We start from the raw sequence: 13,509 nt of genomic DNA, 5'->3' as shown, positions 1-13,509 counted from the left end.
AACCCTAACCCTAATCACAACCCAAAAATCAAACACTGATCACAACCTTAACCCTACCCCTTCCAAAGGTCGTAGGAGCTCGGGGGTGGTACCAATGGATCGGGCATACCCACATTAGTGGAGATGGAACCAACTTCCAAGTCTCTATGACCTTCAGAAAGAAAGTTATTGAAGAATATCTTGATCTCCAATGGGCATTCTTCCCTAACCACAACCCTAACCCTAACCCTAACCACAACCCTAACCCTAACCCTCATTGCAAGCCTAACCCTTATTCACCATAGGGTGAATAACTTTGCGCTGCTTGCTCGAAACGTGCTGAAATTCGGTGTGGTCGCGTGGCAGGCTACCCTTCATTAATCCCGAAATGCCCAAGTCTCTATGACTTTCAGAAAAAAAGTTATTCAAAAATATCTCGTACTTTTTTTGGGAGATTTGGTGGTTTCACCATTTCCGAAGGTCGTAGAAGCTCGGGGATGGTCCCAATGGATCGGGCATAGGCACATTAGTGGAGATGGAACCAACTTCCAAGTCTCTATGACCTTCAGAAAAAAAGTTATTGAAGAATATCTTGATCTCCAATGGGTTTTCATTCCTAACCCTAACCCTAATCACAACCCAAAAATCAAACACTGATCACAACCTTAACCCTAACCCTTCCAAAGGTCGTAGGAGCTCGGGGGTGGTACCAATGGATCGGGCATACCCACATTAGTGGAGATGGAACCAACTTCCAAGTCTCTATGACCTTCAGAAAGAAAGTTATTGAAGAATATCTTGATCTCCAATGGGCATTCTTCCCTAACCGTAATCACAACCCTAACCCTAACCCTAACCCTAATCACAACCCTAACCACAACCCTAACCCTCATTGCAAGCCTAACCCTTATTCACCATAGGGTGAATAACTTCGCGCTGCTTGCTCGAAACGTGCTGAAATTCGGTGTGGTCGCGTGGCAGGCTACCCTTCATTAATCCCGAAATGCCCAAGTCTCTATGACTTTCAGAAAAAAAGTTATTCAAAAATATCTCGTACTTTTTTTGGGAGATTTGGTGGTTTCACCATTTCCGAAGGTCGTAGAAGCTCGGGGATGGTCCCAATGGATCGGGCATAGCCACATTAGTGGAGATGGAACCAACTTCCAAGTCTCTATGACCTTCAGAAAAAAAGTTATTGAAGAATATCTTGATCTCCAATGGGTTTTCATTCCTAACCCTAACCCTAATCACAACCCAAAAATCAAACACTGATCACAACCTTAACCCTAACCCTTCCAAAGGTCGTAGGAGCTCGGGGGTGGTACCAATGGATCGGGCATACCCACATTAGTGGAGATGGAACCAACTTCCAAGTCTCTATGACCTTCAGAAAGAAAGTTATTGAAGAATATCTTGATCTCCAATGGGCATTCTTCCCTAACCCTAATCACAACCCTAACCCTAACCCTAACCCTCATTGCAAGCCTAACCCTTATTCACCATAGGGTGAATAACTTCGCGCTGCTTGCTCGAAACGTGCTGAAATTCGGTGTGGTCGCGTGGCAGGCTACCCTTCATTAATCCCGAAATGCCCAAGTCTCTATGACTTTCAGAAAAAAAGTTATTCAAAAATATCTCGTACTTTTTTTGGGAGATTTGGTGGTTTCACCATTTCCGAAGGTCGTAGAAGCTCGGGGATGGTCCCAATGGATCGGGCATAGCCACATTAGTGGAGATGGAACCAACTTCCAAGTCTCTATGACCTTCAGAAAAAAAGTTATTGAAGAATATCTTGATCTCCAATGGGTTTTCATTCCTAACCCTAACCCTAATCACAACCCAAAAATCAAACACTGATCACAACCTTAACCCTAACCCTTCCAAAGGTCGTAGGAGCTCGGGGGTGGTACCAATGGATCGGGCATAGCCACATTAGTGGAGATGGAACCAACTTCCAAGTCTCTATGACCTTCAGAAAGAAAGTTATTGAAGAATATCTTGATCTCCAATGGGAATTCTTCCCTAACCCTAATCATGAATCCGACACAAACAATTATTCTGACAAAAAGGTAAATTGTAGATTGAGACCTGATGAATTCAAAGATCTGAATTTGGAATTTAAGAAATTCAAAGAAAACTTTGAGGTGCATGAAACCGTGGACAACCTCGGCCCCCTGTCTCTCTCTCTCTCTCTCTCTTCCTGTCTCTCTCCAACTGAGTGCTCCGATAAACTGACTCCTCCAACTGTGTGAATGTAATGGAAACAGCCAGTGATCTCTCACTGGCTGTTAGCCACCCAGTTATATGTGTGTGTGTGTGTGTGTGTGTGTGTGTGTGTGTGTGTGGGCAGACATGTTGGGTAACAGCACAGTGCTTTGGATGGATGTTGAGCTTCCTGCAGGCAATCTGGCTTTGACCCAAACAGATAAACTGACAGTGACTGTGTAGCTGCAGCGACCAGGTCAGGGCACGCACACGCACACACACACACACACACACACACACACACACACACAGCAGAACTTCAACAAAGGCAGAACAAGGAACGAGAGTTTAACACAGAAAACAAACAGGTTTGTGTTAAAGTGAGTCTGTCGGTGCAGACATGAGAAACAAACGTGGCTTCTGTTATAATGGAGCTGAAAACCACAGCTCTTTAAAGCTGCTTCCAGACATGAACTCAACATTTCACTGACATTAAAACTTTTCCTGCAGCCTCCGAGTAAAATGTGAAACTGAGTCTGTGTGAGAATACAGCCAGACAAATCTAATATCTCAGGATACACAATATTATACTTACACTGAATGTTTCCTCTTCTTGTTATATGACTCGTCTTCTTCTGATTTAAGATATTTCTTATTTCCAGATTTAAGAGACAATGTCAGAGATGTTGAATGTGCTCTCAGAGTTTCAGACCTGACCTCTCACACTACATCTGCTAACATATTGATACCTGATGATTATTTTACTTGTTACCGGTGTACCTGAATCAGCCGGGCTCTACCTGCTACACGACCACGGACTGTAAAACTCAATAACACAAGGTGACGGAGATAAAACATCTAACGCACATTTTGTTCCTCTGCAATTAACTGTTATTATCATTATCCACCATCTTGTGTCAGAGTCACTGGTGACGCTGACGTGACAATAATCGTGAGTTGAGGTTGTTTCTGTGATGAACTGAGTGTCCTGGTGGTTCTGCTGTCCGCCCACACACACACACAGAATATATATATACACAGAATATATATATATATATATATATATATACACATATATGTATACATACACACACACACACACACACACACACACAGACACACACACAGACACACACACAGAAATCAGTGAGCTGCCTAATTAATGAGCTGAGATGCTAATAGAAGCTGCAGACAGACAGCTTAGGCTTAGCAACGGTTGCTACGGGAGAGCTCGTTAGTTACACACACACACACACACACACACACACACACACAGACACAGACACAGACACACACACACACACACACACACACACCTGTAACACAACCCACCGGCGCCATACACGACACGAGGATCTTTATCACCCGAAGCTAACTTCCACATTCGCTCACGATTAGCCGAGCAGCTAACTAACCTGTTAGCAGGCTAACCAGGTAACTAGCCGTCACCGGGTTAGCATTCCGTGACAGACACGTTAACTACTCACCGTCAGGCAGCCGTTAGCCGTTAGCGGTTAGCTCCCGGTGCTGGACTCGAGTCGTCCGTGTAACGACTAGTTAGTTAGTTAGTTAGTGCGGGTTAGTTGACGGTCGGGGCGGAGCGCTCTGTGTCAGCGGCAGCACGAGGAGCAGGGGGGGCGGGGCCACGTCAACGTAAACAACGAGTCTCAGCTTCCGCCGTGACGTCACAGCAGGCGTCAGTGGGCCGAGTTTACCACAGAAGAAGAAGTAACGCTGACACACTGGAGTACTGCTGGGTGATCTGAGTATTTATACTTCATGCTACTTCAAACTCAAAGTATTGATTTATACACAAAGTAGGTTCAGGCCCAGTTACCAGATCAGATCCTGTTGTGTGAGTCTGTGTGAGTCTGTGTGTTCTTCAGGTTCGTGCAGACTCTGGAGATTTGTTTTAGAAGTTCTCTGTGAAGTTCAGGTCCAAGGTTTCTGTTCCTTTGTGCCTCAGTGACACTCAGAGGTTCTCGTCCCTGCTCTCTGAGTCCACTCTGGTGTAGGGCTGATGGAAAGTCACGTGATCGAGCCACATGGTTGTGTTTTAATGAAGTCATGTGATCTTCATTAATGATCAACTTTACACTGGAGAAGTAGTTTGAGGTGACCGGTGGTTTGGAATACATGGAAGGAGGTCAACAAACAGTGTGAGAGACTCTGGATGGATCGATTGTCATGGGATTTTGTGTAAACATCAATGATGTCACCAGTGTCCTGGAACCAGTGATAGAACATGAGCAAAGCACGCACACGCACACACACACGCACACACACACACACACACACACGCACACACACACAGAGCGAACATAAGGTTGTGTCCTGGTGGTCTGTGAACACACAGTGAGACCATCTGTCTACATGACACAACATAAGCAACACAACAGCACAAACACTGAGAACAGTAAAGAAACACAACTCAACACTGACACATCAAAGAAAACCTGGAGGTACATTTCTGGACAGTTCGGACGCACTCATCGTCACATGAAGACAAAAACATGACAGAAAACGTGTTGGTGCTTTTCCAGATGTTTAAACACAAACTCATCGCAGGACCATTGTTAAAACAGAGAAGCTCAATCCACTAATGGGATCAGGCAGAGTAAATAACATCTTGAATACACTAGGCAGCAGGACATAAGGAAAAGAGATGTTCCAAGAAAATATGAACAAAAGTATTGATCATTTCTAAAATGTATATTATTTTGTCTGTAGCGGATGAAGTTGGGTCGAGTTCTGTGACCTAAGAAGCCAGGAGCATCATGAACCTGAGTTTTTCTAAATGTGACACATTCACATAGTGAATCATTTTACACAAGTTTTATCATTTTATTCAAAGCTTGAGAACCTCAGAAAAAGGATGATCCTCATCAACTCACATGAACTGATACAAACGTGTGTTCGTGTTTCAGGAGGATGAAACTGTAGGTTCCTAATAATGTGGTGAAGTCAGACTCGTATGTTGATGAGGATCATCTGAGACAGGTTAAATCAAACAGCGTCAAATTTAAAATAACTGAAGAGAAGAAGATCGGAGTTCCTCAGCGTCACTGTCAAAGGAAACACTGGAGACGTTTTCAGAAAATAATCAGAAGTCACATCGTAGGAAAAGATTCAATTCGACTTTTTTCTTGAAATTAAAACTTCGTTCCTCAAATTCTCCAAACTTCGTTCCTCAAATTCTCCAAACTTCGTTCTATCAAAATAACTCTGCGGCTTTATACAGTTAAATTCTTCTATCAAACATTCAATTCAACATATTTACATTTTACACATTTTTGTGTTGCGATGGAGGAACGTTTTGCTGGTTTTAATGAAAATGGGTCGAGGATGCTGAGAAGACTCAGCTGTTAACATGTTCTTCAGGGGGAATATGATTCTCTTTGTCCATGAGCTGGAGTGCTCACCAAACCTTTACAACCTTAAAACTTGAAAACCTCTGAAAAAAACATTTTCTTTTTCACATAAAAAGCTAAATATTCGACTTTTTAAGTAAAAAAAAAAGAAAAGAAAACTTACTTATTTTACTAAAATTACAAAAACCTCTGAACTGAGAAATGTCAAACTGATAAAATCATCACTGTGGAAATTATCTGACTGAACCCTCTTTTCATAAAAGCATGTGTGTGTCAGCAGTTGAATACACAACAGGAAGTTTAAAATGATGTAATATAACTTTCAGTCTAAACTCAGCTGTAACACAAACATTCAAAAACATTATCGCTCCTGAAGTTGATCGATCACTGTTAAAACCTGTCGTCACCACAGCCTGTGCGATGACGCAGCGTGGATACGAGCTGGAGGCGGTCCAGGAAATGTTTCTTGTACCTTTGTGAAATTGAAGAATCTCCTGTTCAGTCACGTCAGAAAATCGTCGCCCTGCAGAGCGACCACTAGAGGAGGCGTGTCCTGCGACTGAGTGGAGACAATCCTCAGAGCGACACGCCCTGCGACGCTCTCAACGTCCTGTCGAGCGCCGGCCCAGTCTGTCTGTCTGTCTGTCCCTTTTGCTCCCATTGGCCAGGTTTGACGTACAGGGTCCAAGGTCAGGGGTCGGAGATGAGGGAGTGGGTCAGCGGCAGACCGACAGGCGTCTCACGGTGCAGAGGTCACGCAGCAGCCGCCTCATTCGCTGCTTGAGCTGCGGGAGTCGGGACAAAGGGTCGGGAGGCTCCAGCTCACCTGAGTGATCCAACCAGGACTCTAACACTGAGGGGGAGGGAGAGAGAGAGAGAGGGGGGGGGGGGGGGGGGGGGGGGGAGAGAGATTTTCTTAATTTGGTGTCTGTGGCGTCATTTCTCTGTTGTGCATGTGTCAGCGTTGTTTTTCTTCCAGTTGAGTCAAAACCATCAACTGTGAAGGAGCTCAAAGCAATAAAGACTACAACTCCCATCGTCCCACCCTTCATCACAGACTCTAAAGCAGCTCGATCACCCCCTGGTGGCTGGCTGCAGTATAAACCCTGCCTCCTCCATGTTAGCAGATTAGACGTAAAATAACCGTTTGTCAAAGATGGTTTCTGTCATTTCAGGTCGTTCTCATCTGAGTTTCTGATCCTTTTGGTTTTAATTAGATATTTGATGATGTAGAAACAGGCTGAGACGTCATGATTGTGTGTGTGTGTGTGTGTGTGTGTGTGTGTGTGTGTGCGTGTGTTACCGTCCAGCTCTCGCTCTATCAGATCCATCCTGGCACTGATCTGGTGGTGAAAAGACTCGACATGCTCCAGCAGGTTCAGCTGACACTCGGCCTCTGTCCCTGGACGAGGCTCGGGTGTGTGTGTCCAGGTGTGTGTGTTTTCCTCGCAGTCTGAGTGTGTGTGCTTTTCTGTTTTAATGTTGATGCTGCCGAGCGTGTCCGTGTGTGTCAACGTGTTTTCATTATCATCAGTCGTGGTGTCGGTGTCTTCAGTCTTGATTTCCTACAAACACACGGAGAGAAAACCGAATTCACAATGTGTTGTTTTCATGTTGACACCATTTCGACAGTGGAGCTGCATCGTTGTGCTCGGGCTCGTTCAACACAACACTCGGAGATAAATATAGTTCCACATTCACCAGCGAGACGGTTTTCAGTGGTCTCATAGCAACAGCAGGATCTGTTCAGAGCTGTGAGGCTGAAGTGCAGCTTCTGTGAGCTGAGCTTTGGTTTTTTTAAGTGGTGTTGAAGAACGGCCTCACAGGGGAAGGTCTGACTCTGTGAAGGAATCTTTGACCATTCGATCTGCACATTACATCTGTTATTGGTTATCAAAGGACCGAGTAAGAGGACAGAGTCAGAGGACAGAGTCAGAGGACAGAGTAAGAGGACAGAGTCAGAGGACAGAGTCAAAGGACAGAGTCAGAGGACAGAGTCAGAGGACAGAGTCAGAGGACAGAGTCAGAGGACAGAGTCAAAGGACAGAGTCAGAGGACAGAGTCAAAGGACAGAGTCAGAGGACAGAGTCAAAGGACAGAGTCAAAGGACAGAGTCAGAGGACAGAGTCCATCTCATCCACGGAACATGAACATGTGACACAGAGAGTGACGGCATCTCTAGACATGTTGCAGGGATGGGTGATGCGAGGTGGGGAGGGGAGGAGTTAAGTTGGGATGCTGTGTGAGACATCTGCAGACTTTTGGGGGGGGGGCTGGATAAGACTCAGAAGTCAGAAACGAGGACATTTTACTTTATTCCAGTTGAGCATGAACGGACAGAGGGTCTGAGGATAGAGGTTGTTACCTTATGCTCAGTGTTGTCTTCCTGTCCTTCCTTTTCTGTCTCCTCTGCCTTTTCCCATGATGCTCCTGGCTTCTGGTAGCAGTGCTCGCTGCTGACGTAACAGGAGGCCAGATCTCCTTTGGGGCTGGAAGTCAATCTTGGTCCCTCCTGCTGTCTCCATGGCAACCTCCACAGCTGCAGATCAGGGTGGGACGGAGAGCTGCGTGGACAGACACACAAAAAGACTGAGGACACGAGAGTCTGCGTCAACTTAACGAGTCACTGACGACAGTGAACTTACTGTAACAGGCTGATTTTCAGCTGCAGCCCACTGAGGACCTGATTGAGGCCGTGCGTGTGCGCCAGCAGGTGGCCGGTGTGCGTGATCTTGGAGGCGTTGATCTCCGAGTAGTTCTCCTTCACACACGACAGACCGAACATGTGACCAGATATCAGCAAATCAGGCTCTGACAGGAACCGTTGGGCCCGCCTCCAGCCTAAAAACAAAAACAGGATGAGTGAGGACTGTAAACAAAGATGGACAACATGACAGAAGCTAAAAGTGACGCCCCCCCACCACAAATCCTCACAGCACCCTGACACACACACACACACACACAGTGAATCATACCTGCAGTGTGTCTGCAGTAGTAGCAGATGTAGTTGTGTGGTACGTTGTCTTCATATAAGCCCATACAGGTTCCATGCTGCCAACACAGACACGACTCACACTGCGGAGAGACGCCAAGAATCACGTGACCACAGAAAACATGTTCCTTCAGTGAAGGAAATCATAGTGTGTGCGTTACCTGGATCATGAAGTCGTTCTCCTCGTCCACCTCGCAAACACACCTCACCACCTCGCACTCGTCTGTCTCCATAGCAACAGGCCAAGAGGGCGTGTCCTCGCCGCTCTCTGCCGTTAGCGTGGACCAGTCGCTGCCCTCGTCGACTGAACAGGGAGACGGACGGAGGAGAGTGACGGGCCAACGTCGGTTTACATATTGTTCCCATAAATAAGAACCACTGCACAGTGTCTGTGATGTGTGTGAATGTCCCTACCTGGTGTGATCGTCTCGGTTTGTCCGGTGGACAGCTTCAGAGTGATTGGAGGTCGGTCCGAGTTCTCGTCGTCACTGCTGCCGAGACCTGACGACAACAGAAGAACAGCTGTTCTAACACTCTTTGTACCCTGGGGGTGACGTCAGAGGAAAAATGGCCGGTGTGTGAATAAGGTGAATTAATAAAATGACTCACCTGACTGACTTTTCTTCTTCTTCTTCTTCTTTTTCTTCTTCTTTAGTTTGACCCTCAGGAAGTTCTTCCTCTCCTTCTTGCTCTGTCCTCCACTTTTCTCTCGCCCACCGTCGTTCTTCACCTCTGCTCACAGACAGGCATGATGCTGAGTGAAAACTGAGCTACACAAAAACAGACTTCAGAATGTACACGTGCTCCTGTCCTACCTGTTCCAATGGTGCCGTGCTCTGTGTCGTCACGGTGACAAACGATATTCTGGTTCTCGTTCTTCCTGTCTGACGCAGAGTCCACTCCCTCAGAAGACAACCGCTTCCTCCTACAACAACCCAACACAACTGTACCTCCTGCTAACTGTGTGTTACTGTGTTACTGTGTGTGTGTGTGTGTGTGTGTGTGTGTGTGTGTGTGTGTGTGTTACTGTGTGTGTGTGTGTGTGTGTGTGTGTGTGTGTGAGAGACATACCTCGGTGCCTCCTGCTCGCTGCCTGCCTCGTCCAGCTGCTGGTCAGAGTGGTAGTACTTGATGTGGTAGTGCAGCAGACTCGCCTTCCTGAATGACTTGGTGCAGCCTGATGACGGACACTTGAACGGGTTGTGGTCCAACTCGATGGAGAGAATCGGAGGAGGCTGGTTCTTTATCACACGATACACTGAGACACAGACAGAGTGTGTACGAATAAATTATATTTAACATATAAAGGAAAAAACACAATTGTCTCTTGCTGCTTTCAGACATTAACTGAACCACGTGTTCCTGTTGTTGTGAACGAGTCGGACAATCTGCTGCTGCTGCTTCACAGGAGAAACTCTGGAACATGTCTGGAGTTCATGTCACAACTGTGTGTGTGTGTGTGTGTGTGTGTGTGTGTGTGTGTGTGTGTGTGTGTGTGTGTGTGTGTGTGTGTGTGTGTGTGTGTACACTTACATGGTTCTCTGCTGTATTTGTGCGTGGTGGGGAGGTGGGCCTGACGCTCCAACAGGAGGTCTGAGAGAGAGAGAGGACGACAAAGACCGAGATGAAACGAGTTGTTACAGAGACATTGTTTTAATGTATTCACCCGAATCAAAGATACGTTTTAATTGATTTTCAGTTTTCTGAGAAACTACACGACACAGTGTGTCTGAATCAGCCTCCCTCTCTTTGACCTCGATACTGAAAATACACACGTTCCTTTTTAAAGATGTATTTTTGCATTTTTTATCTGCGACGATCGGACAGTTTGAGTGTGAAAGGTGGGGGGGGGGCGGCACGCAGCAAGAAATTCAGACGTTTACCTCTGTCGTTGGGAGCTGCCAGCTGGGCGGAGTCATCTGTGATTGGCAGATTCTGAGCTCCACTGCTTCTACCTGGAGGAGGAGACGTTTGAGAACATAAGAGATTAAAAGTTTTCCTCCTGAAAAGAGAAATGAGTCTCACACACCAGGCATGCCTGCACATTACCCAACATGCATTTCAACACTTGCTTGAAGCATCATAGAGCAAAAGTTTAGGAAACTACATGTTTGTTGATGTGAAAATGAAAATTGATTCTAATTTTATTATGTGACCAGTCTGAACTAACTGACCTCCCTTCTTCACAGCACACATCTGTATCTACACAGCAGCTGTGCTGACGGCAGGTTGTCTCACTGACCTTCATCGGTTTTCTTCTTCACTGGTGGATGAGATGATGAAGCTTCTGCCTTCCTCTTCCTCTCCTCCTCCTCCTCTTCCTCCTCCTCAGTTTCTTCCTTCTCTTCCTGCTCTTCCTTCTTCTCCCCCTCTTCATCTCTTTCTCCCCCATCCACGTCCTCTTCGTCCTGCTCCTCCTGCTCCTCCTCGCTCTCTCCTTCCTCCCATCCCTCACTTCCCACTGCACTCTTCTCAGATTTGGACTTCTGTTCCCACAGACAAAAAAGAATTAGAATCAGACAGAGCTGTGACGTGTGCCGCCAATGAGATGGGGGACCAATGAGAGATGAGTATTTCTTACTTCCTGGAAGGGTTTGACCTTGGTGGGCTTCACAGTCAGAACCACACCATCATAGAAACGCACTGTGTACGAGTCTGACAAAACAAACACACACACACACGCACACGTCAAAAATGTTTCAATCACACAGATTCGTTTTTTTTGCCGTATGACCGATCGATAAATGATGTCAGAGTCTCACCATCCTTGTTGACCCTGAGGATTTTGGCCGGGTAGAAACGACAGTCTGTCCAACAGGCCAGAACCTTCGTTCCTGAGACAAACATCTGAGACAGAGATAAATTCAACTAAATATGAAATAAAAAGTCAGTTAAAACTTTCAGTTAACATATCAGGCTGAACTGTGTCCACGTCATGATGTACGTACAAAACTAAATATAAGAAGCGTCGTACCGGTTGAGAGAGTGGTGGATTGAGGCCCAGCCTCCTCAGACTGACTCGCTCCAGCGGCCGCAGGTACTGTGAGTTCCAATGAAACCATTCGTCATGGCGACGGCTCCACTGACGGTAGTGGATCAGGATCCGCTCTTCATCAAAGTCGATCTTTTCAATCGTCGCTGGGTACCTGAGACGCACAGAGCCCGATGTCAGTGTGTGTGTGAGTGAGTCGTTACAGATAAACTGTGAGAACTGAACATCGTTTTCAGTTTTAGTTTAAATATTCAGACCAGTTCTTGTGTCGATCTCGGGCTTCAAGCAGCGCTCCGACCTCGAAAGTGATTCCTGACCTGTCCGGAGGTGTCTTCATCTGCAGAGACAGAGAAACTAAATGAATCCAGAACATCAAAGTTCATCTGATCATTTTTACTCAGTCACTGGGAAAAGATTTTATTATAAATCGAATTACTGTTGCCAGGTTCGAATCCAAGTTCAGCCAGAGTCTAAGTAAAGTCTGTCTGGGTTTCATCCTGCCCCCCCCAGTCCAGACACATGCTGGGGTTAGATTAACGTGACTCTCTTCATCTACTGTGGTTGTTTGTCTGTGATTTGCTGGCTCCGTCAGGGTGAACCCTGCAGCTCCCCACAGCCTCAGAGGACGAGAGGTGAAGATGCTGAACAGATATTCTCTCACGTTTGTATTGTTTGTTTACTTGTTTATTACTTTTACTGATGCTTCTATTGGACATTTCCTCCCAGTGGGACTCAGACATGTCTCCATTATCTCCACACAGCTGCAGACTGTTGGACCATTAATGTCACGATGTCTATTGAAGACACAAGTCAACAGACGGAAACTGCAGGTTTGTGTCTGTAACAACATTAAAACCCACTGTTGTTGTTTCAGGCTACGTAACAGCAGCGTGATGACGACACACACGGACACGTCAGTGAGACACTAACTTTTAACTTTGGTTCTGAAACGTTTCTACTCATCTGGTTTGATTCTTTAAGAATTAATCAGACATTCAATCAAAACAAAACCTCTTGACTGTGTTCAGTCTGTGGGAGAAAGCTGATTGGCTCTCAGGCAGCAGATGACGCCTGTCCTGACTTCTCATTGGACGAGCCTTCTTTCAGTCAAGGAAAACAACCAACAGTCCCGCCCCTGGATAGCTGCTCGGCTATCTGACAGAAGCTAACATGCTAATGCTAACTGTGTTAGCTCCAAAGATCAGCGTCGCGCCAAACACAAACGCGCGTTTTTATTCGGTGACCACGACACGTTAGTGATTCTGCGCGTGCGCGGGAAGAGAGTGGAGCTCAGTATTCGTTCGTCCATCGTCTCACTGAGTGTGAACAGACGAGCTAACGATGCTAACAGCTAGCCTGAGCTGCAGAGTGACAGCTGCTGCAGGATGAAAGTTTCCTTCTGTCGCGGAGGTCGACTCACAGCTGCAGCGACAAAGCGACGGCGACTCACAGACAAACAGCTTTTACATCAGAGCTGCAGCGACAAAGCGACAAGAGACAGTTTTTACCTCTGAGGACACTTCAGCTTCCAGCTTCACGACTCATACTCACACTGCGCCTGCGCACAGCGACACGCTCAGCTGGAGTCTGATGCTTCACAAAACAATGTTCAGATGTTCTTCTTACAAAACTCTTTATTTAATGTGTTCTTCTTATTATTATTCTTACAAAACTCTTTATTCAATGTGTTCTTATTATAAAACTCTTTATTTAATGTGTTCTTCTTATTATTATTCTTATAAAACTCTTTATTTAATGTGTTCTTATTATAAAACTCTTTATTTAATGTGATTCTTATAAAACTCTTTATTTAATGTGTTCTTATTATTATTATTATTATAAAACTCTTTATTTAATGTGTTCTTCTTACAAAACTCTTTATTTAATGTCTTATTATTATTATTATTCTTACAAAACTCTTTATTTAATGTGTTCTTATTACAAAACTCTTTATTTAATGTGTTCTTATT

General features: G+C 45.5%; 2 protein-coding genes across 7 annotated transcripts in view; both read right to left on the bottom strand.

The window, feature by feature from the left end:
• The window catches only part of LOC109646368 (protein NDRG3-like), a 73,732-nt gene extending 69,879 nt beyond the window's left edge, over positions 1-3,853 (bottom strand). For 2 of the 6 annotated variants that reach the window (XM_069527615.1, XM_069527619.1), the window contains exon 1: positions 3,672-3,839. The gene's annotated coding sequence lies outside the window, so the exon portion shown is untranslated. Of the gene's footprint in view, positions 1-2,775; positions 2,810-3,671 lie in introns of those variants that run through there. The other 4 variants (XM_069527620.1, XM_069527621.1, XM_069527616.1 and 1 more) reach the window with 4 other exon arrangements.
• A 1,154-nt stretch (positions 3,854-5,007) lies between these two features.
• Positions 5,008-13,134, bottom strand: LOC109641692 (PHD finger protein 20-like). The gene is made up of 18 exons (XM_020106222.2): positions 13,048-13,134; positions 11,797-11,876; positions 11,522-11,693; positions 11,310-11,394; positions 11,129-11,202; positions 10,790-11,033; positions 10,431-10,502; positions 10,081-10,140; positions 9,619-9,805; positions 9,363-9,472; positions 9,157-9,279; positions 8,962-9,048; positions 8,709-8,851; positions 8,531-8,630; positions 8,201-8,396; positions 7,921-8,119; positions 6,859-7,120; positions 5,008-6,408 (listed from the first exon to the last, which is right to left on the bottom strand). Exons 2-18 carry the CDS (start codon positions 11,874-11,876, stop codon positions 6,272-6,274), a joined length of 2,331 nt encoding a protein of 776 aa, XP_019961781.1. The 5' UTR covers positions 13,048-13,134; the 3' UTR covers positions 5,008-6,271.
• Between the last annotated feature and the right edge of the window lie 375 nt (positions 13,135-13,509).

The sequence above is a fragment of the Paralichthys olivaceus genome, chromosome 6 (genome assembly GCF_024713975.1).
Source record: "Paralichthys olivaceus isolate ysfri-2021 chromosome 6, ASM2471397v2, whole genome shotgun sequence".
Taxonomy (NCBI): domain Eukaryota; kingdom Metazoa; phylum Chordata; class Actinopteri; order Pleuronectiformes; family Paralichthyidae; genus Paralichthys; species Paralichthys olivaceus.
The sequence above is the reverse complement of the archived record's forward strand: the minus strand, read 5'-3'. Positions and strand labels throughout refer to the sequence as shown.

Coding starts and splice junctions, on each gene's coding strand:
- LOC109641692 (XM_020106222.2), bottom strand. CDS start 11,876: ATGAAGACACCTCCGGACAGGTCAGGAATCACTTTCGAGGTCGGAGCG. Junction 11,203..11,309: donor CCTCAGGGTCAACAAGGATG/GTGAGACTCTGA, acceptor TTGTTTTGTCAG/ACTCGTACACAGTGCGTTTC. Junction 9,280..9,362: donor GCACGGCACCATTGGAACAG/GTAGGACAGGAG, acceptor GTCTGTGAGCAG/AGGTGAAGAACGACGGTGGG.